This window comes from Muscardinus avellanarius (assembly GCF_963383645.1).
Source record: "Muscardinus avellanarius genome assembly, chromosome: 16".
In the NCBI taxonomy this organism is placed as follows: domain Eukaryota; kingdom Metazoa; phylum Chordata; class Mammalia; order Rodentia; family Gliridae; genus Muscardinus; species Muscardinus avellanarius.
The window spans coordinates 16,280,859-16,304,248 of NC_137802.1; the positions used below are offsets into that span (position 1 = coordinate 16,280,859).

At 51.0% G+C, this 23,390-nt stretch overlaps 2 protein-coding genes across 2 annotated transcripts; both read left to right on the top strand.

Annotated features, from left to right (window-relative positions):
* Positions 1-6,981: 6,981 nt before the first annotated feature.
* Positions 6,982-7,917, top strand: LOC308275098 (small ribosomal subunit protein eS6-like; the record flags this gene model as incomplete). The annotated part of the gene is made up of 1 exon (XM_080713121.1): positions 6,982-7,917. One exon carries the CDS (start codon positions 6,982-6,984, stop codon positions 7,726-7,728), a length of 747 nt encoding a protein of 248 aa, XP_080569247.1. The 3' UTR covers positions 7,729-7,917.
* Positions 7,918-15,927: 8,010 nt separating this feature from the next.
* YBX2 (Y-box binding protein 2) lies at positions 15,928-22,046 on the top strand (the record flags this gene model as incomplete). The annotated part of the gene is made up of 8 exons (XM_080713115.1): positions 15,928-16,204; positions 16,852-16,915; positions 18,282-18,315; positions 19,447-19,536; positions 20,099-20,383; positions 20,496-20,599; positions 20,824-21,001; positions 21,996-22,046. The coding sequence occupies 8 exons, from the start codon at positions 15,928-15,930 to the stop codon at positions 22,044-22,046; spliced, it is 1,083 nt and encodes a 360-aa protein (XP_080569241.1).
* Between the last annotated feature and the right edge of the window lie 1,344 nt (positions 22,047-23,390).

Genomic DNA, 23,390 nt, shown 5'->3' on the forward strand with positions numbered 1-23,390 from the left:
GTTCCCTCCATAGTGTACACCTGCGCCATTGTACCCACCTGAGACTTCGACGTCTGTCTCCGAATTCTCATGGAGGTAACGTAAGGGCACCCGTTGTCTTGGGGTTCACCCCAATGACCTCATGTTAACTTGATTATATCTGCAAAGACTGTATATAAGGTCACATTGACGGGCTAAGATAACAGTGTGTGTGTGTGTGTGTGTGTGTGTGTGTGCGCGCGCACAAGCTGGAGATCAAGGTCAGGGCCTCATGCAGGCCCAGTTACTCAGTATATGCTCCGCCTCACTATACCACACCCCCAGTACCTCAACTTCTTTTTTCTTTTTGGTTTGATCTCAGGGGCATTCTACCTCTGAGCTGTACCCTCAGCTTTATTTATTTATTTATTTATTTATTTATTTATTTATTTATGTTTTTATTTTTGGAGTACTGGGGATGGAATCCAGGGGCATTCTACCTCCGAGCTATACCCCCAGCCCTGGTTTTTTTTTTTTTTTTTTTTTTTTTGGTGGTACTGGGGTTCCTGGAAGCCCTTCTACCTCCGGGCTACACTCCCAGACCTATTTTTACATTTTTATTTGGAAACAGGGTCTCCTAAGCCAGCGCACGTGGCTGGCTTTGAACCTGTGTGATCCTCCTGTCTCTGCCTCCCAAGCGGGGGATTACAAGAGTGCACCACCATGCCTGGCCAGCCCTGTTTTTTTATTCTTTATTTTATTTTATTGCGGGTTCGGAGATGGAACCCAGAGGCATTTGACCTCCGAGCTGTACCCCCTGCCCTATTTTTTATTCTTTATTTTGAAACAGGGTCTCCCTGAGTTGCGGAGGGCCTCACTAAGTAGCTGAGGCCGTCCGAGAACCGTGATCCTCCGGTCTCAGCCTCCCGAATGCTGGGATTACAAGCGTGCGCCACCACGCGCGGCTATATATTTTTGACAAAAATCAACGCGTACCAGGTCATATCTGAAGCAGTGGTAGTGGAGGAGGTCTCTCCCAAAAAGGAAGTTACAGAGATAGAAGAACAGAAGAACTGGGACCCAGGCAGGGCTTTAGGAAGGGGCAAGAGGACTTAGTTCAACTCCTAGTACTGCAAAAACAAACAAAAACACTGAAATGCCCGGTGTGATTGCACATGCCTGTCATCCCAGTCCTTGAAAGGTTGCACAGGAGGATCACAAGTTCAAGACCTGTCTCCCTCAGCAATTTAGCAAGACTTTGTTTCAAAAATAATTAAAGCTGGCATGGTGGTGCAGGCTTGTAATCCCAGCATTTGGGAGGCTGAGACCGGAGGATGAGGTTCATAGACAGCCTCAGCTACTACTCAGTGATTTAGTAAGGCCCTTTGCAACTCAGTGAAACCTTGTTTCAAAATAAAAAGCCCGGCCAGGTGTGGTGGCTCACGCTTGTAATTCCCTGCTTGGGAGGCTGAGACAGGAGGATCGCAAGGGTTCAAAGCCAGCCTCAGCTACTTAGTGAGGCTATCGGCAACTTAGTGAGACCCTGGTTCCAAATAAAATATAAAAAAGGTCTGGGAGTATGGCCTAGAGGTAGAAAGCCTCTAGGTTCTACCCCCAGTACCACACACACACACAAAAAAAAAAAAAACCACAAAAAATAAAAATAAAAAGCCCGAGCCAGGCATGGTGGTGGTGCACGCTTGTAATCTTCTTGTAATCCCCATGTTTAAAAGGCTGAGACAAGAGGATCACACAGGTTCGAGGCCAGCCTCAGCTACGTGGTGAGGCTCTCAGCAACTTAGTGAGATCCTGTTTCCAAATAAAGTTTAAAAAATAGGTCTGGGAGTATAGCCCGGAGGTAGAAAAGCCCATGGGTTTCACCCTCAGTACCACACACACACACAAAAAAAATAGCCGGGTGTGGTGGTGCACGCTTTTAAATCCCAGAATTCGGGAGGCTAGACCAAAGGATTGGGGTTTACAGGCAGCCTCAGCTACTTAGTGAGGCCCTCTGCAACTCAGTGAGACCCTATTTCAAAATAAAGAATAAAAAATAGGGCAGGGGGTGTAGCTCAGAGGTCAAATGCGTCTGGGTTCCAACTCCAGACCTGCCAAAAAAAAGAATAAAAGCTGGGTATAGTGGCGCATGCTTCTAATCCCAGCATTTGGGAGGCTGAAACCATAGGATCGCGGTTCCCAGACAGCCTCAGTTACTTAGTGAGGCCCTCCGCAATTTAGTGAGACCCTGTTTCAAAGTAAAGAAAAAAAAAAAAAAAAAAAAACAGGCTGGGCCTGGTGGCACACGCCTGTAACCCTGTGCTTGGGAGGCAGAGACAGGAGGATCGCGCAGGTTCGAAGCCAGTCTCTCTGGCTTAAGGAGACCCTGTTTCCAAATAAAAATATAAAAATAGGTCTGGGAGTGTAGCCCGGAGGTAGAAGGGTTTCCAGGAACCCCAGTACCACAAAAAAAAAAAAAAAAAAAGAAAGAAAGAAAGAAAGAAAGAAAGAGAATAAAAGTCGAGCATGGTGGTGCATGCTTGTAACCCCAGCATTCGGGAGGCTGCAACAGGAGGATCAAGGTTCACAGACGGCCTCAGCTACTTAGTGAGGCCCTTTGCAACTCAGTGAGACCCTGTTTCAAAATAAGAATAAAAAATAGGGCAGGGGGTGTAGCTCAGAGGTCGAATGCCCCTGGGTTCCATCCCCAGTACGCAAAAAATAATTAATTAATTAAAATAAATAAAGAATAAAAATAGGGATGGGGTTATAGCTTGGAGGTAGAATGTGTTTCTTTCCTAGTACCACACACACAAAAATAATAATCATTATAAAGTAAGCTGGGTGTGGTGGCAAATGCCTGTAATCCCAGTACTTGGGAGGCTGAGATAGGAGGATTAGATTCGAGGACAGCCTCAGCAATTTAGTGAGACTTTCAGCAACCTTGCCAGAGACCTTGTTTCAAAACAAAAAATAAAAGGGCTGAAGTGCCGGGTGTGGTGGTATACTAATGCCAGCGCTTGTGAGGCTAGGACAGGAGGATCACACAGGCTCGAAGCCAGCCTCAGCTACTTAGTGAGGCTCTCAGCCACTTAGTAAGACCCTGTTTCCAAATAAAGTATAAAAAAGGTCTGGGAGTATAGCCTGGAGGTAGAAAAGCCCCTGGGTTCCACCCCCAGTACTCCCCCCACACACACACACACACAAAGGGGGGGGGGGTAAAGGTGTAGCTCAGAAGTAAATTGCCCCTGAATTCAATTCCCAGTACAAGAAAAAATTAAATAAAATAATAATAATAAGCGGAGCGTGGTGGCTCACGCCACCAGTACTTGGGAGGCTGAGACAGGAGGATCACAGGTTCAAGGACAGCCTCAGCAAGTAGTGAGGCTCTCATCAACCTAGTGAGATCCTGTTTCAAATGAATAAGAAGTAATAATGTGCTGGGGTATAGCTTGGTGGTAGGATGCCCCTGGGTTCCATCCCTAGTACAAAAAATAAATAAAATAAAATAAATAAAGGAGACAATTTAGGAACCTATGAAGAAACCTGAGAAGAAAATGGTCTCTGGTTGCATCTGCCACACACAGGTGGAGAAGCAAGAGCAAAAATGTGTCCGTTGAGTAAGAAAAAACCTGAAATTTAGAAAGATCTAGAGGGAGCCGGGCGTGGTGGCGCACGCTTGTAATCCCAGCATTCGGGAGGCTGAGACCGGAGGATGGCGGTTCGTGGACAGCCTCAGCTACTTAGTGAGGCCCTCTGCAACTCAGTGAGACCCGGTTTCAACATAAAGAATAAAAAATAGGGCAGGGGGTGTAGCTCGGAGGTAGAATGCCCCTGGGTTCCATCCCCAGACCTGCAAAAAAAAAAAAAAAAAAAAAAAAAAGAAGAAGAAAAAAAAGAGAAAGATCTAGAGGGGCTATGAGGCCCAGGGATTGTTGAGGAGGATGAAAACTGTAGTCTGGGCATTGAGGAAGGAGGTTAGTAATGTAGAACCTGGGCGTGAGAGTTAGCCTAATTGGCATTTCCCTCCCAGCTCAGCTTGCTGCCAGCTGTGAGACTTTAGGCTGGCTACTTAACCTCACTCAACCTCGATTTCCTTCTCTGCAAAGTAGGGATGAGTTTAATAGTATCCATCTCCTAGGATTGTTTTAGGGTCGGAATGACCTAATGCATCTAAAGCACTTAGCATACTGTGGCACCCGGTAAGTGCCCAAGCAATGATCATTCTTCTTCTTCTTCTTCTTCTTCTTCTTATTATTATTATTATTATTATATTATTATTATTATTTTTTTTTTTTGCAGGTCTGGGGATGGAACCCAGAGGCATTCGACCTCCGAGCTACACCCACTGCCCTATTCTTTATTCTTTATTTTGAAACAGGGTCTCACTGAGTTGCAGAGGCCTCACTAAGTAGTTGAGGCTATCCGCGAACCACGATCCTCGGGCGTGTGCTACCACGCCCGGCTAATTCTTACTACTGATACTAAGTAAAAAGAAAAAAGATAAGAAGGTTCCAGGAAGGAGGTGGCAATAGGTGGAGGGCGGAGAAAAGGTCAAGCATTTGGCAGAATGCTAGCTGAACTGGCTAGGAGGGGAGGGCAGGGGCAAGGGCAGCTCAGAGGTGAATGGGCCAGGAAGAGTCAGAGGCTGTAGGTCTGGAACACTCCAACACCTGAGCAACAGGACAGCAGCTGTTACCAGAGAGGAGGCCCACACCTGTAATCCTAGTACTTGGGAGGCTGAGACTGGAGGATCGTGGTTCGCGGACAGCCTCAGCTACTTAGTGAGGCCCTCTGCAACTCAGTGGGACCCTGTTTCAAAATAAAGAATAAAATATAGGGCTGGGGGTATAGCTCAGTGGTAGAATGCCCCTGAGTACCGCCAAAAAAATTAAATATATACATATATATTTATATGTATATATTTATACATGGCTAGGGGTATAGCTTAAAGGTAGAATGTCACTGGGTTTTTTCTCCAGTAGAGGAAGACAAAGAGGACTGGGAGGAGGATGTAAGGGAGGAGGAGGAGGAAGGGAGGAGAGTGATGTTTGGTATTGTACGCATGCCTGAAATCCCAGTCCCTGGGAGGATGAGCCAGGAAGATTGTAGGTTCCAGGCGACTATGAGGCTCTTTGCAACTTGGTGAGACCCTGCTTCAAAATAAAACATAAAGCCAGGTGTGGTGGCACACGCTTGTAATCCAAGTATTTGGGAGGCTGAGACAGGAGGATGGTAGTTCACAGACAGCCTCAGCTACTACTTAGTGAGGCCCTTTGCAACTCAGTGAGGCCCTGTTTCAAAATAAAGAATACACTGGGCATGATGGCGCATGCTTGTAATCCCAGCGCTTGGGAGGCTGAGACAGGAGGATCACACAGGTCCAAAGCCAGCCTCAGCTACTTAGTGAGGCTCTCAGCAACCTAGTGAGACCCTGTTTCCAAATAAAGTATACAATAGGCCTGGGAGTATAGCCCGGGGGTAGAAATCACCTGGGTTCCACCCCCAGCACCACAAAAAATAAAAAATAAGAATAAAGAATAGGGCTGGGGTATAGCTCGGAGACAGAATGCCCCCAGGTTCCATCCCCAGTACCACACACACACACACACACACACACACACACACACACACACAAAGGGCTATAAGCGTAGCTTGGAGGTAGAATGCCCCTGGGTTCAATCCCCAGTAGAGAAAGAGAAATAGAGAGAAAGAGAGAGGAGAGGGAGGGGGAGGGGGAAGAAGAGACAGATTTGAGCTGTAACAAAGTTGGAGGAGAAGCGTAGCACCTGCCTATAATTTCAGTAATTGGGAGGCTGACACAGGAAGATCCCAGGCTCAAGATGAGCCTCGGCAACTTAGTGAGACAGGAGGACCAAAGGTTTGAGGCCAGCCCCAGAAACTTAATGAGACCCTGTTTCCAAATAAGAAATAAAATCGGAAGCCGGGCGTGGTGGCGCATGCTTGTAATCCCAGCATTTGGGAGGCTGAGGCCGGAGGATCACGGTTCGCGGACAGCCTCAGCTACTTAGTGAGGCCCTCTGCAACTCAATGAGACCCGGTTTCAAAATAAAGAATAAAAAATAGGGCAGGGGGTGTAGCTCAGAGGTCGAATGCCCCTGGGTTCCATCCACAGACCCGCAAAAAAAAAAAAAAAAAAAAAAAAAAAGAAAGAAAGAAAAAAAATCGGGCTGGAGCCCAGAGGTAGAACCCTGGGTTCAGCACTAAAAAAAGTTAAATAAACAAAGACTAAAAGAAGGTATAGATCCTAGGTAGAATGCCTCTTAGTTCCATTCCCAGTAAGACACACACACACACAAACACAGAAAGCTGAAAGTTGCTGGCAGTACGTGGTGCTAGGAGAGAGGTGACATCATCTCTTCCATCTTTCATATATCGTCTCAATTTGACACACTGGTTAGAAAGTACTGGAATCTGAGTCTGGTAGGAAGTAGGAGAGACTCAGCTCTAGACACACAGGTTCAAGAGCCCTCAGAAAGGGGTCGCAGCCGGGCGTGGTGGCGCACGCTTGTAATCCCCGCGCTTGGGAGGCAGAGACAGGAGGATCGTGCAGGTTCAAAGCCAGCCGCACGCGCGCTGGCTTAGGAGACCCTGTTTCCAAATAAAAATGTAAAAATGGGTCTGGGAGTGTAGCCCGGAGGTAGAAGGGCTTCCAGGAACCCCAGTACCACCAAAAAAAAAAAGAAAAAAAAAAAAGAAAGAAAAAAAGAAAAAGAAAGGGGTCACTATGCCAGCATGCTGATGTACACCTCTGATCCCAGCACCTGGGAGTCTGAGACTGGAGGAACACACGTGTTCAGGCCAGCCTCAGAAAACTTAGTGAGAGCCGGGCGTGGTGGCGCACGCTTGTAATCCCAGCATTTGGGAGGCTGAGACCGGAGGATCGCGGTTCGTGGACAGCCTCAGCTACTTAGTGAGGCCCTCCGCAACTCAGTGAGACCCTGTTTCAGAATAAAGAATAAAGCTCTTTTTCGTGGCGCTGGGTAGGCGATCAACTGCACCAAGATGAAGCTGAGTATCTCCCCAGCCACTGGCTGCCAGAAACTCATTGAAGTGGACGATGAACGCAGACTTCGTACATTCCACGAGAAGCGAATGGCCACAGAAGTTGCCACTGATGCTCTGGGTGAAGAATGGAAGGGTTATGTGGTCCCAATCAGTGGTGGGAACGACAAACAAGGTTTCCCCATGAAGCAGGGTGTCTTGACCCACGGCCGTGTTCGCCTACTACTGAGTAAGGGGCGTTCCTGCTATAGACCAAGGAGAACTGGAGAGAGAAAGCACAGATCTGTTCGGGGTTGCATTGTGGATGCCAATCTTCGCGTTCTCAACTTGGTTATTGTAAAAAAAGGAGAGAAGGATATTCCTGGACTGACAGATACCACCGTGCCTCGTCGCCTGGGGCCCAAAAGAGCCAGCAGAATTCGAAAACTTTTCAGTCTCTCCAAAGAAGACGATGTCCGCCAATATGTTGTCAGAAAGCCCTTAAATAAGGAAGATAAGAAACCCAGGACCAAAGCACCTAAGATTCAGCGTCTTGTTACTCCACGTGTCCTGCAACACAAACGCCGGCGTATTGCTCTGAAGAAACAGTGGACTAAGAAAAACAAGGAAGAGGCTGCAGAATCTGCTAAACTTTTGGCCAAGAGAATGAAGGAAGACAAAGAAAAACGCCAGGAACAGATTGCCAAGAGACGCAGGCTGTCTTCTCTGAGAGCTTCTACTTCTAAGTCTGAGTCCAGTCAAAAATAAGAATTTTTAAGTGTAACAAAGATCAGACCTTAAAATAAATAAATAAAAAATAAAAAAATTGGGCAGGGGGTGTAGCTCGGAGGTCAAATGCCTCTGGGTTCCATCCTCAGACCCTCAAAAAAGAAAAAGAAAAAAGAAAACTTAGTGAGACCCTGTTTCTCCTTCCTCCTCCTCCTCCTCCCCTCCTCCTTCTCCTCCTTCTGTGGTAATGGGGATGGAACCCAGGAGTATTCTACCACTGAGCAATACCCCTAGCCCTATTTTTAAAATAAATAATAATAATAATAATAATTATTATTATTATTATTATTATTATTATTTTGTGTGTGTGGTACTGGGGATGTAACCAGGGGCATTCTACCTTCAAGCTACACCCCAGCCCTATTTTTTATTCTTTTTTTTTTTTTTTTTTGGTGGTACTGGGGGTGGAACCCAGAGGCTTTCTACCTCCGGGCTATACTCCCAGACCTTTTTTATATTTTATTTGGAAACAGGGTCACACTAAGTTGCTGAAAGCCTCACTAAGTGAGGCTGGCTTCAAACCTGTGTTATCCTCCTGTCTCAGCCTCCCAAGCGCGGGGATTACAAGCGTGCGCCACCACGCCCAGCCTATATTCTTTATTTTGAAACAGGGTCTCACTGAGTTGCAAAGGGCCTAAGTAGTAGCTGAGGCTGTTCGTGAACCTGGATCAGCCTCCCAAATGCTGGGATTACAAACGTGTGCCACCACGCCCAGATCTTTTTTCTTTTCTTTTTGTTCTTTTCTTTCTTCCTTCTTCTTTTTTTTTTTTTTTTTTTTGTGATACTGGAGATGAAACCCAGGGACATTCTACCTCCAAGATACACCTTCAGCTCTGTTTTTAATTACTTTTTTTTTTTTTTTTGGTGGTACTGGGGTTCCTGGATGCCCTTCTACCTCCGGGCTATACTTCCAGACCTATTTTTTTTATACATTTTATTTGGAAAAAGGGTCTCTTAAGCCAGCGCTGCTGGCTTTGAACCTTCATGATCCTCCTGTCTCCACCTCCCAAGTGCAGAGATTATAAGCGCGCACCACCACGCCTGGCTTTTATTACTTATTTTGAAACAAGTCTCAATAAGTTGTGGAAGGCCTCATTAAAACTGAGGCAGAGAGCCGGGCGCGGTGGTGCACACATGGAATCCCAGCATTCGGGAGGCTGAGACCGGAGGATCACGGTTTGCAGACAGCCTCAGCTACTTAGGCCCTCTGCAACTCAGTGAGACCCTGTTTCAAAATAAAGAATAAAAAATAGGGCAGGGGGTGTAGCTCAGAGGTCAAATGCCTCTGAGTTCCATCCCCAGACCTGCAAAAAAAAAAAAAAAAAACACAAAAAACAAAAACTGAGGTGGCGTGGTGCATGCTCATTAATCCCAATTCTTGAAAGGCGAGACAGGAGGATCACAGGTTCGAAGACAGACTCAGCAACTAGTGAGACTCATCAACCTAGCAAGATCCTGTCTCCAAGCAAAAAAATAAAAGCCAGGCCCAACTACTTAGTGAGGCCTACCTAAACCTACTGAAACCCTTTCTCAAATAAAGAATAAGCTGGGTGTGGTGGCGCACACTTGTAATCCCAGCATTCAGGTGGCTGAGAGTGGAGGATCGCAGTTCCTGGACAGCCTTGGTTACTTAGTGAGGCCCTATGCAACTTAGTGAGACCCTGTTTCAAAATAAAGAATTAGCCGGGCGTGGTGGCGCATGCTTGTAATCCCCTCGCTTGGGAGGCTGAGACAGGAGGATGGCGCAGGTTCGAAGCCAGCCTTAGCTGGTTTAAGAGACCCTGTTTCCAAATAAAATATAAAATAGGTCTGAGAGTGTAGCTCAGAGGTAGAAAGCCCCTGGGTTCCATCCCCAGTACCACCAAAAACAAAACAAAACAAAACAAAAAAAGAATTAAAAAAAGTAGGGCTGGGGGGGTGTAGCTTAGAGGTTAAATGCCCCTGGGTTCCATCCCCAGACCCACAAAATATAAATAAAGAAATAGGGCTGGGGGTGTAGCTCGGAGGTAGAATGTCCCTGGGTTCCATTCCCAGTGCCCCCCCACAATAAATAAATAAATAAATAAATAAATAAATAAATAATAGGGCTGGAGAGCCAGGCGTGGTGGGGCACGCTTGTAATCCCCAAGCTTGGGAGGCGGAGACGGGAGGATCAGGCAGGTTCAAAGCCAGCCTCGCTGGTTTAAGAGACCCTGTTTCCAAATAAAAATATAAAATAGGTCTGGGAGTGAAGCCCGGAGGGTAGAAGGGTTTCCAGGAACCCCAGTACCATACACACACACAAAAAAAATAGGGCTGGAGTTGTAGCTCGGAGGTAGAATATCCCCTGGGTTCAATTCCCAGTATTGAAAAAAAAAAAAAATTGCTGCAGCTGGGTGTAAACCTGTGATCCTCCTGTCTCAACTTCCCAAGTATTGTTATTACAAAAATGTGTCACCATGCTGGGCAATCCTGTTTGAAAATAAAAAATAAAATAGGCGTTGGGAATCAAATAAAGAGGTAGAAGTCCCCTGGGTTCAATCCCCAGTACAAAAAAAGCAAGCCTGGCCTGGCGGCCCAGATTTGTAATCCCAGTACTTCAGAAGCTGAGACAAGAGGGATCTTAGGTTGAAGACAAGCCCTCAGCAATTTAGGGAGACCCTGTTTCAAAATAAAAAATAAAATTGGGCTGGGAGTGTAGCTCGGAGGTAGAATGCCCCTGGGTTCAATCTAACACACACACACAATTAGAGCTAAATATAAAAATAAAAGCAAGTCAGGTATGGTGGCACACACTTGTAATCCTAGCATTCAGGAGGCTGAGACAGGAGTATCACAGTTTGCAGCCTGCCTCAGCTCCTTAGTGAGGGAGGCCCTTTGCAACTCATTAAGACTCTGTTTCAAAAAATAAAAAAATAGGGCTAGGGGTGTAGCTTGGAGGCAGAATGCCCCTAGGTTCCATCCCTAGTAGCCCCCAAAATAAAAAAAAATAATAATAAAAATAAAAGCAGAAGCTTGATGGGTAGCGCACTCTTGTAATCCCAGTACTTGGGAGGCAGAGAGGAAGATCACAGGTTCCCGGCCAGCCTCAGCTAGTGAGGCCCTCAGCAATTTAGTGAGACACTGTTTCAAAAATAATAATAATAATAAATAGGGGTGGGGTATAGCTGAACAATAAATAAGCAGAAACAAAAATATTTATTATCTTCTGTGGTACTGGTGATGGAACCCTGGGACATTCTACCTCCAAGCTATACCTCCTGCCCTACTTTTTTTTTTTTTTTTGTAGTACTGGGGTGGAACCCAGAGGCTTTCTACCTCCGGGCTATACTCCCAGACCTATTTTATATTTTATTTGGAAACAGGGTCTCCACTAAGTTGCTGAGAGCCTCACTAAGTAGCTGAGGCTGGCTTCGAACCTGTGCGATCCTCCTGTCTCAGCCTCCCAAGCGCAGGGATTACAAGTGTGTGCTACCACACCCGGCTTCCTGCCCTACTTTTTAAAAATTCTTTATTTTGAAACAGGGTCTCACTGAGTTGCCGAGGGCTTAAGTAGCTGCAGCTGGCAGCAAACCGGGACCCTCCTGCCGCAGCCTCCAAAATGCCGGGATTACATTGTGTGTGCCACCGCGCCCGGCTTAACAAAACTATTTAAATAAGTGGGAAATTCCATGCACAAAACCTTTACCAGAACAGAGAAACTGACTGTATCTTTTGGTGGCATCTCCTAGTTTTGGGCAATGTCCAGGGGCACTTTCCCTGCAATCACTCCCCGCCCCTCCAAGCCTCCGACACTTTCTCGATCTAACTACAGAAGGCTCCGGTCCCTCCAGGGAGGGCATCGCTAACCACTCCACCTGGGCTCCCGCGGGCCTCCCACGCGGTCCCTCCTGGAGGGACCCAGCTTGCCTCCCCCAGCCTCGGTCCCAGGCTTCTCGCCGTCCTTGAGCTCAGGGCTGGCCACGGGTGATCCGGTCCTGAACAGTCCTTTCTGTGTCCTCCAGTGCCACGCCTTGCGCCTTGCGATGTAGTTGTTTGCTTGTCATTTTCCTTTTCGGTCCCCGGAGCTTGATGCCCTGGTGCGAATCCTCCGGCTGCAGGGCTGGCGCGAAGCGGTGGCCTCCGGGAGCGGCCAGCAGAGGGCGCGCCGGCACCGGGACAGGGGCAGCTGCGGCTGCTGAGGAGGCGCACGTGGGTGGGCCTGTGTGGGCCAAGGTGCTGCTCCCGGGCAAGCTGTCCCGGCTAAAAATACGCGCTGTCCGGGTCGTCTGCGTCCTCCCAAATGGGGGAGGCCGCCCTCCGGGGAGCGACTTCCGGAGCCTCCTTATTTTGGGGGGGAATGGCCGTTCCCAGGACCGACTTCTTGGGCTCCTTAAGAATCCTGAGACAAACCCTTGCAGCAGGCCCCAATCTACTCATTTGTGGACTGGGAGTCATTCATCTAGTCAATAAATATTGAGCGTTGGGTTCTGTTCTGGCGTCAGGTTTTTGTTTTTGTATTTTCGGTGTTGGGGATGGAACCCTAGGGCATTCCGAGATACACCCCAGCCCTATTTTTTATTCTTTATTTTGAAACCGGGTCTCACTGAGTTGCAGAGGGCCTCACCAAGTAGCTGAGGCTGTCCGCGAACCACGATCCTCCGGTCTCAGCCTCCCGAATGCTGGGATGACAAGCGTGCGTCACCACACCTGTCCACCGGTGTCAGGTATTACTGCAAGGTTCTTATTGCTTTGGAGTTTATAGCCTAGTGTATGTGTGTGTGTTGGGGGAGGAGAAATAAGCAACTGGTCAGAATCATTTCCTACTTCCAACACTCCAATAAGTAGTGGGGTGTGGTGGCACACGCTTGTCATCCCAGCATTTGGGAGGCTGAGACCCGAAGATCGCGGTTGGCCGACAGCCTCAGCTACTTAGTGAGGCCGTCTGCAACTCCGTGAGACCCGGTTTCAAAATAAAGAATGAAAAATAGGGCTGGAGATGTAGCTCAGAGGTAGAATGCCCCTGGATTCCGTACCCAGCACTGCAAGAAAGAGAGAAAGAAAGAAAGAGTAATGAGAGCTGGGTGAGGCTGTGCACGCTCTTGATTCCAGTACTTGGGAGGCTGAGACAGGAGGATCGCAGGTTCTCAGTCAGCCTCAGCTACTTAGCAAGGCTTTCTACAACTTAGTAAGGCTCTGTTTCAAAATAAAGAGTAAAAATAGAAGCTGGGCGTGGTGGCCTACGCTGGTAATCCCAGCATTCAGAAGGCTGAGACAAGAGGATCACGGTTTGCGGACAGCTTCAGCTACTTAGGCCCTTTGCAACTCAGTGAGCCCGTTTCAAAGTAAAAGATAAAAAGTAGGACTGGGGGTGTAGCTTGGTGGTCGAATGCCTTCCATTTTCAGTACTGCAAAATAAATAAATAAATAAAAAGAATAAAACCTAATTCTTTTTACTATTCTGGGGGTATAGCTCAGAGGTAGACTTCCCCTAGGTTCAATCTTCAGTACCACACACACACACACACACACACACACACATTACAATAAGAAAAATAATGGCAACCAGGCATGGTGGCACATGCTTGTAATCCCCGTGCTTGGGAGACTGAGACAGGAGGATTGCACAGGTTCAAAGCCAGCCTCCACTACTTAGTGAGATTCTCAGCAACTTAGTGAGACCCTGTTTCCAAATAAAATATAAAGTAGGTATGGGAGTATAGCCTGGAGGTAGAAAGCCTCTGTGTTCCACCCTCAGTACCACCAAAAAAAAAAAAAAAAGAAAGGAAAAAAAAAATGGTATGGAGTCTGCTGTGGGGGCCCATGTCTGAAAGGCTGAGATAGGAGGATTGCAAGTTTGCAGCCAGCACCAGCTACTTAGTGAGGCCCTCCGCAATTTAGTGAGACCCTGTTTCAAAATAATAAAAAATAGGGCAGGGGGGGTCGGGTGTGGTGGCTCAAGGTTGTAATCCCAGTGCTTGGGAGGCTGAGACAGGAGGATGACAGGTTCCCAGCCAGCCTTAGCTACTTAGTGAGGCCCTCCTCAACTTAGTGAGACCTGTTTCAAAATGAAGAATAAAAAAAAAAAAAAAATGGGCTAGGGGTGTAGCAGACATAGAATGCCCCTGGGTTCAATCCCCAGCACCCCCCCACACACACACACACAAAATGTGAAGAGGAACAATATATAAGCTGATACTTAAAAAGAGCTATCCTAGCCGGGCGTGGTGGTGCACGCTTGTAATCCCCGCGCTTGGGAGGCTGAGACAGGAGGATCACACAGGTTTGAAGCCAGCCTCAGCTACTTAGTTAGGCTCTCAGCAACTTAGTGAGACCCTGTTTCCAAATAAAAATATAAAATAGGTCTGGGAGTATAGCCTGGAGGTAGAAAGCCTCTGGGTTCCACCCCCAGTACCACCAAAAAAAAAAAAAAAAAAAAAAAAAAAAAAAAAAAAAGCTGGGCATGATGGTGCATGCTTATAATCCCAGTACTTGGGAGTCTAAGAGAGGATAGCAGGCTTGCAGCCAGTCTCAGGTACTTAGTGGGGTCCTCCTCCAATTTAGTGAGACCCTGTTTCAAAATAAAAAATTAAAAATAGGGCTGGCGGTGTAGCTTGGAGGTAGTATGTCCCTGGGTTCAATTGCCAGCACCACAGGGGAAAAGAAAAAAAAAAAAAGGTAGAACTAGGTGTGTGGCTCAGGGGTAGAATGCCCCTAAATTCAACCCCCAGTACTACAAAAATAAGATACAAAGGGCTGGGGGTGCTACACATTTGTAAATCCATGACTTGAAAGGCTGAAACAGGAGCATCATAGATTCAAAGCCAGCCAACTGAGACTGTTTCAAGAGAAAGGAAGGGGTGGGGGTGGCCGGGCATGGTAGTGCACACCTGTAACCTCAGTACTTGAGAGGCTGAGACAGGATTGCAGGTTCAAAGCCAGCCTCAGCAACTCAGTGAGGCTCTCAGCAACTTAGGGAGACCCTGTTTCCAAGTAAAAATTAAAACAGACCTAGGGGTGTAGCCAGGAGGTAGAAAGCCCCGGGGTTCTATCCCCAGTATCACACACACACACACACACACACACACACACACACACACACACACACAGAAAAAGAAAAAAGAAAAAAAAAAAAAAGAAAAGGGGGAATGGGCCTCAGAGGTAGAACCTCTGTGTTCAACCCCCAGCACAAAATAAAATGGCTGCCTTTGGGGAGGCTGGGATGGCCTGGACCAGGAGGCCGGAGCGAGCCGGGTCTTGGTGGCACATGCCCGTAATCCTGGTACTGAGACAGGAGGACCCAGGTTCAAGGAGAGCCTCGGCAAGTAGTGAGACTCTTAGGGACCTAGCGAGATCTTGTTTCAAAATAAAAATAGAGCTGGGAGTGTCGCACTCTGGAGGCATTGGGTTCAACCCCCAGTGGCCCCCCCCCCACTAGTTTGGAGGGAAGGATGGACAGTTATAAAAACTCAAGTGTCATTTTTATACTACGTGTAAACATTGTCTCAATACAAAGGAAAAAGGAAAAACAGGGCTTGTGAGAATTAAGTTGGGAAAATCGTTCTGCAGCTTTCCCCGCAGCGCCGCCCCGGAGTGCGCAGACACCAGCCCTTAGCGAGAAAGCGCCCAGGGCTGCGCAGCCCGCGAGCAGGGCGGGCCTGCGGCCGAGGGCGCGGCGCCCCCGCGGACCCGGGCGCCGACTGCGGCCCCCCGCGGGCCGTCGGCAGCAGCCTTCGAAGCCGCGCCCCCGCCGCCTTCCGCGCACACCCAGGTGGCGGTTGAAGCGCGACTAGCCCGTTTGATTTCCCGCGGCCGGTGGAAAGGGACGGAAGGGGGAGGGGAAAAGAGCCGTCGGCCAATGGGTTGGGCCGGTTGGCGTCACGTGGCGGCGGAGGGGCGGGGCCCAGGTGTACTTACAGGGCTGCGGGCGGGGGCCGGGGCCACGGTGCGAAGTCCGGGAGGCGGGGCCGGCGTGCGCGCCTGGGGGGCTGCGCGGCTGGGATTGGCCTGCGCTCCGGAGGCGGGGTCTGCGCGCGCCCCGGCAGCGGCCTGCGATTGGCCTAGGCTGCGGGCCCGCTGCCGGCGTGCGGGCGAGGCTCGGGGCTCGAGGACCGAGCCGGGCGGCGGGTCCGCGAGCCGGGGGGAGGGGCCGGGGCGGTGGTGGTGGCGGCGGAGGAGGAGGAGGCGGTGGCGGCGGGGGCCGGTACTGGACCCGGCGGGATGAGCGAGGCGGAGGCAGCAGTGGTGGCGACAGCGGCCCCCGCGGCCACGGCGCCCGCGACGGCAGCAGGGGTGGTAGCGGTGGTGGTGCCGGTGCCCGCAGGAGAGCCGCAGAAAGCTGGCGGCGGGGCGGGCAGCGGCGGGGGCGGAGCCGCCTCGGGCCCCGCTGCTGGGACCCCCTCGGCACCGGGCGCTCGCACCCCTGGCAACACGGCGACGGCGGCCTCGGGGACCCCCGCACCCCCGGCCCGGAGTCAGGCGGACAAGCCGGTGCTGGGTGAGGGGCGGCGCGCGCCCGGGTGGCTCTGAGTGGCCGGCGGCGGGTGGGGGGCAGTGCGGGGCCCGGCTGCGCCCGCAGAGCCAGAGGATAGCCTGGCAAATTGCCCAAAGGCCTCCCAGTTGGGCCGGGAGCTGCGGAACAAAGTGGATTCCCCTGGTGGGAAACCCTCCCTGGGCGGGGCCAACAGGTTCAGCTAAGGCCTTAGGGTGGAGACTCAAGCTTCAGGCTTCGACCACACCTCTGGGGCGGGAGACTTAGCCTAGTTGACCCAGGTTAGCACTGGGTAAGCCTCTGAGCCTGGGAAACAAGGTGCACGGGGACCCTTACATTGGGAGGGCTAGGGAACCTCTGAGTTCTGACCTGAGAGTAGCACCTCGTAGATCAGGTGAGTACTGGGGTTCTAGGTGGAGATCCTGGATTTGTAGGATGTGAGTAACATGCCTTAGAGTTGGGCTTTGACACTTCCTGTGTGGATGAGTCGGGTCACACTAGGATAAGAATACCTCGGAGCTAATAGTGCAGCCCGGAGGACTTGAAAGCAAGCTTCTTATGGAGGCAGGTTAGATTTTGAAGTGTCTCAAAACTCAGTCCAACTCCATCTCTTCCCCCCATCTTACTGTCCCCACTGCATCTCTGCCTGGCAGCTATCCAAGTCCTGGGCACTGTCAAATGGTTCAACGTTCGGAATGGTTACGGATTCATCAACAGGTATCCGAGGAAGCCAGGGAGAGGGTGGAATGGGTGTCTTTCCAATTGGCCTGTGGGACTGGACACCTTCTCAACTTCATCTCTTCCCAAGCCAAGGCACATGGTTGCAGTGTCCAGCTGACACTGGTTGAAAGTCTTTAACCACAGCACAAATGTGTGCTTAGTGGCAAGATGAAGCCTTTTCCACATCAAGGGCAGCAGAGGATTAATGATCCAGGAACTTGGCAAACCTGGTTCTGACCTTCCCAGCTTGTCTGTCTCACCTTCAGGAATTGTTCTATTACTTTTAGTTTGCTGTGCCTTTGGGGCAGAATTTATGGTACTCCCAGCACCCCAGGGCTCGGGGCTGGGATCCTCACCGATTTCCTGTTAAGGGCAGTACTCAGCACCCTCACGACTCATCTCCCTTAAAGAGCTCTGACTCATCTGAACCCCCACCTGCCGGAACTGAGGAGGAAGGAGCTGACCCAGAGACCACTGCTTCCCTTCCATTGGCAGCCACTTGCTCCCCTCCCAGTCCGGGGAGAAGGCCGTAGTGGTGGATTCTGAGCAGAGCCAGGTCTCCCCCAGTGGGGCCTGCCTCAGCCTGGGCACCCGGCCCAGCCAAGCCCTCCTGGGAGGCCTCAGTTCCCTCTTAGCAGGCTGACCTTTGTGCAGCTACAAGTGCTTTTAAAGCTGGAACATTTGTTCAGGGGAACACAGGCGCCTTGAAGAGTCCCTCTTTTCTTCCCAACCCTTTATCCAATAACCTTATTGGGGTTTTAGCATAAACTAGGATTATTTGCAAAGTAGTGATAAAGAATGGGTGAGTATTCACTTTCATCCTTGGTCCCTCTGTGTCAAGAGGGAGGGGGTACCTCCAGGCAGAGGATAAAGATAAGGTTTTGTGGCTGTTTGGAGCAAGTTCTTGACATCTTGTTCCCTTCTGAAACTTGTTCTGTACTTCTGGCCCAGTCCCTGCTTTCTCTCTCCTTGAGCAAAGAAAGACAGTGGAATTTTCCAAACCAAGGAGGGGGTGTTGGCCAGAGACAGTTGGAGCCAGCACCAGCAGGTTCTAAGGTGCCCCTGGGGTAGAAGGTGGAGCACTCCACAGGTAAAGGACTGTCTGGGCTCCTTCAAGGTGCCTTTGCCTCCCCCTCTGCCCTTCCCTCTGGAAGTCAAGGTTTAGGCGGACTTCTCTTTACACCAGCTTCTGGGGGCCCTGCTGGCTCTTGTCTCTCGCTCCCTGGGCCCTGTCTACCCCAGAGTAACTGAAATGCTGGAGAGGATGAATCCACTAATCTTAGGCATGGACAGCTAGGGAGGCCTCAGTAGAACTGACCACCTTACCAAAGTCACCCCCTTAACAACCCATCCTGTTCTGCAGGAATGACACCAAGGAGGATGTCTTTGTTCACCAGGTAAGAGCGAGGTGGCTTCCTGAGGGGAGGAACTGGCCCCCTCTGAAGGCCTTGCCATGACCCTTGGCCACACAGCTTACATTTCTCCAGCTTTAACTTCACAAGGGCCTGTGCATGTGGGAATAGCCACCTACATGGGCCTCAGGTGCCTGTATCAACCATTAGTCCTACTCGCGTTACTGAAGGCTCTCAGAATTGTGCATGTCGCCCTCTGGGCGTGGCATGCCCATCACCTACGGGGACCTGTTAACACCACAGGAAGGAATCAGGCAGTTTTCCGAGGGAAAGACTTGAGTGCAGTGGTTCTCAAAGTGTGGTCCCTGCACCAGCAGCAGCAGCATCACCTGACATCCAAATTCTTGGGCCCCGCCCCAAGCTACTGAATCAATCAGACTTGGGGCTGATGCGGAGCACCCAGGTGATTCTGATGCTCACTCGTTTGAGAACCACTGCTCTGGTGGAAAGAGCTCTCAGTGGGATTGAGGTAAGCAGCATAGTATGTTGTATCCATTTTGCAACCTAAGGCTGGTTTTTTGTTTGTTTGTTTGTTTGCTTTTGGGTTTCTATTTTGTGCCTCCCTTTTTGAGGGAGTAAAGGGGGAAGGGAGAGAGCACCCTGGGGATAGTGGTAACTCCACCATGGATCCCAGGCTCCTAGTTTGACTTTTCACCTACTAAAATTTTTTTTTGCGGGGGTTCTAGCTGGGTGTGGTGGCACACACTTGTAATCAATCCCAGCTTTCCGGGAGGCTGAGACCCGAGGATTGCAGTTCGGGGACAGCCTCAGCTACTTAGTGAGGCCCTCCGCACTTAGTGAGACCCTGTTTCAAAATAAAGAATAAAAAATAGGGCAGGGGGTGTAGCCCGGAGGTTGAATGCCCCTGGGTTCTATCCCCAGACCCGGAAAAAAAATATTTTTGGGTTCTAAGGAACAAGCCTAGGACCTTGGGCATGCTAAGCACCCCCTGTTACCATGAAGCCACACCCCCAGCCCCTTCCCTGCTAAACTCTGGCCTCCAGCCCAGGACCCCAAGTAAACTGTTGAGTAGAACTGGGCAGAGGGGGGGCCCAGCAGGGTGAGAAGCACCCCGCCCCTGCTGCTCACCTTCCTCGTGGCCTTTCCCTCAACCAGACAGCTATTAAAAGAAACAACCCCAGGAAGTTTCTGCGCAGCGTTGGAGATGGGGAGACTGTGGAGTTTGATGTCGTGGAAGGAGAGAAGGTTTGGGGGCTGTTGTGGGAGGGTGACCTGGAGGTCAGCTCAGGCTCTGACCCTCCAGAGACCAGCTCTACTGCTGGCTGTGGGAACTGGCCGTGTTCTCTCACCCGGATGTTGTCTTAACCCCAGGACTGCCCTAAGGGATGTCCTAAAGGCTGCCCTGCCATCAGTCACCGGAGTCTCGGTTTCTTTTTCATAGTTCACCAAGCACTTCTGTGTCTATTTTCCATTTGGGGCTGCCCCCAGCAGGACTCTTCCCAGAGTCAGCCCCCTGGAGTAGAAGATGGAGGTGGCGGCCAGCATACTCTCTCCACTCTGCTGTCTTTAGACTCAGTGGGGTACCAGTAGTGGTTATTTCAAAAAGACAAGTTGCTCATTCCCAGATGGGTACAAACTCACTCTTGTTGCCCTTTGGGGGAGGAGAAGGTGGAAAAAGTCAGAGGAGCCACAAGATCTGGAGAGGGTACTTGGGCTGGAAGATGGGGAGGCGCCAATGATGCCAGCAAGTCTGCGAATGTTGTATTTAGTCAGGAGGACTTCTGACCATCCCCTTCCACCTTCCCAGGGTGCAGAAGCTGCCAATGTAACTGGGCCCGGGGGGGTGCCAGTGAAGGGCAGCCGCTATGCCCCCAATCGACGTAGGTTCCGCCGGTTCATCCCCCGGCCTCGCCCAGCTGCCCCACCACCCATGGTGGCAGAGGCCCCCTCAGGTGGAACAGAACCCGGCAGCGAGGGGGAGCGGGCTGAGGACTCTGGGCAGCGGCCCAGGCGACGGCGCCCGCCACCTTTCTTCTACCGGCGACGGTTTGTGCGAGGCCCTCGGCCCCCCAACCAGCAGCAGCCCATGGAGGTGAGGGGGAGCCAGCTACTCGTGTTCTGGAAAGCACGAGAGTCGGGGAGGGCAACTTGGTCCCTGGGCAGCGGGGTGCCCACAGCCCACCCAGGCCCTTGTGTGTTCCCAGGGCACTGACGGGGTAGAACCCAAAGAGACAACCCCACTGGAGGTGGACCAACAACAGGGAGATGAGCGGGTGCCCCCACCCAGATTCCGGCCCAGGTACCGAAGGTAAGACTCCCTTTCTGGGGCGCGGTCTTGCCCTTTACTGTCTGGTGTTGGGCCTGTGTGGAAGAGGAAGAATTCGGAGAAGTGCCTAACACATGATTAGAGGGCTCCCCAAAGGCAAGCAGGACTTGTGGAACTGGAAGCCTGGCTCCTGGAGGTGGGAATGGGGAGGGGGGCAGTCTTCGTGGGATCCCTGGTCCCTTCAGGGTCCCTGCTTCTCTCCCTAGGCCTTTCCGCCCCAGGCCACCCCAGCAGCCTACCACAGAAGGTGGGGACGGAGAGACCAAGCCCAGCCAAGGCCCCACCGATGGTTCCCGGCCTGAGCCCCAGCGCCCACGAAATCGCCCCTACTTCCAGCGGCGACGGCAGCAGCCTCCTGGCCCCCGGCAGCCCACAGCCCCGGAAGTGAGGATCTTGGGGTATCTAAAAATCTCTGGGGGTGGGTGAAAGGAAAAGCTGTGACCAGCTGTCCCTTACCCTTAGGTGCTGCTGATTACTCAGGGCCTTGCTGATCACTGGGCGAGTGCTCTACCCCTGAGCTACAGCCCCAACTGCCCCCCCTTTTGTGGTGCTGGGGGTTGAATCTAGGGGCATTTTACTTCTAAGCTATACCCCCAGTCCCATTTTATTTATTTTTATTTGGAAACAGGGTCTCTGAGTTGCTAAGAGCTTCACTAAATTGCTGAGCCTGGCTCACTTCAAACCTGCAATCCTGTCTCAGCCCCCCAACTCGTGGGATTACAGACATGTTACAAAACCCGGCCAACTGCCCCTCCCCATCTTTTTTGTGGTACTGGGGATGGAACCCAGGGGCATTCTACCTCTGAGCTGTACTCCCAGACCTATTTTATACTTTATTTGGAAACAGAGTCTCACTAAATTGCTGAGAGCCTCACTAAGTACCTAAGGCTGGCTTTGAACCTGTGCGATCCTCCTGTTTCAGCCTCCCAAGAGCTAGCGTGCGCCACCATGCCTGGCTTTTATTCTTTATTTTGAAACAGGGTCTCACTGAGTTGCAAAGGGCCTCACTAAGTAGCTGAGGCTGTCCTTGAACTGTGATCCTCCTGTCTCAGCCTCCCAAATGCTGGGATTACAAGTGTGTGCCACCACGCCCAGCAGCTGCCCCCCTTTGATCCTTTTCCCTTCTCTGCCTACTTTATCACTTGGTCCTTCCTCCTCATGGCTGGCTGGGTCCACCCCAGCAGGCATCTTACCTACCAGGAAATCTCTGCAGAGACTATGAAGCCTATGTCTCCCCTGTAGCCCTATCCCACCCCAAACTCAGCTGGGAGCAATAGCACCAGCTTGTGGGTGCCAGGAAGGGGGAGAGGAGGGAGAAAGTTGAAGTTGGGGACTCTGGAATACAAGATTCTCAGTCAGTCATTGCTGTTCTCTATAGACCTCAGCCCCCATCAACAGTGGGGACCCCCCCACCACCATACTGGAGTGATTCCAACTCATAGGACACCCAGACCTACCATCTGGTGAGCGGCTGCTCCCGTCGGGGCGGGTGGCCAGGAAGCCCAGGGACTGGGTCGTGATGAGCTATACTCATGATCTGTGCATCTCTTCTGCTCCCTTAGGTATCTGCCAGTTTTTCCAACTGACCTGTACCCTTCCCAGCACCCTCCCTTTCTCATGATCCATGACATCAGAACACCGGCTTTCCCCCATTTCCTCGAGACTCAGGAGGGCCAAAGCAACAGCCTTTTGTTTTTTTTTTCCTCTCCTCTACCAAAGGTTGAAGGAAGGGATCCCACCTTACTGTTCAGAGGCATCAACTCCCTCCCCAAGTCAGGCTGAGAAGGACCAGCCAGCTCTCACCTCCTCCTGGTTGCTTTCTTTTCCCACCCCAGTTTATTTTTTGTTTTCCCTCAACTCCCTACCTCTGAAGCCATTTTATGAACTGTCATGTGCCACCTGAGCCTCCAGTAAAAACAAAAACAGGCTTTCCTGTTGTCTTGGTCTCTGTCTCTGTCTCAGCAAATCAGGATCCCAGGTAACTGGCCTCCACCGAAGGCGGTGGGGGGGGGCAGCACTTGCCTTGCTCCTGCCCCGCTGGCCCCCGCTGGCCCCCGCTGCCCCTCGCTGCGCAGCCTGACACACCCCGTCACTGGCCCTCACCGTCCCTGTTAAGTGGGGACCACTCCTGCCTGCAGTGCCCAGCACGTGCAGCTGTGGTTTATTGAGCATCTACTAATTAAAACAATGAATAGCAAGGGAAGCAGAGCATGAGCAACAGTGTCTAAAGGATTCTGAGGCCTCAAGCTCTGAAGCAAGACACGAAGGAAGGGGGTGGGCTTGTCCTCTCCCCATCCTCCAGTGCCTCCATGACAGGACGCTCGTCTTCATACAGTGACTTTATAGAGGAATCTATATATACACATTTCGTACAGCAGCCCTCTGGTTTCTGCTTGCTACCCCATCAAACATATACAAAAATATCCAGCAGCTCCTCCCCCAGGGTTTACAGGCAGCCTTTCAAAGCCCCTCTTGCCCTTAGTTGGTCAAAAGCCTGTGGCTACAGCAGCACCCTTCCAGGAGGGGAGCAGGGAGCGCGGGCCCCCAGTGGCAGCCTTGGGGAGCAGTTGGGATGGGGCCCAAGTCGCAAAGCAGGCGCCTGCTGGCCCTTCTCACCACATGTGGGTACATACGTCCTGGAAGGCCAAGCCTGCCGGGAGGGAGGGAAGAGAGGCAAGACTCTGGGAGGGTGTGTCCTTTGCCCTGGAGGGGTCAAGACGGAGCCCCCTTCACCCAGAGCCTGTGTGGCAAGAATTCAGTGGAAGTGCCAGAT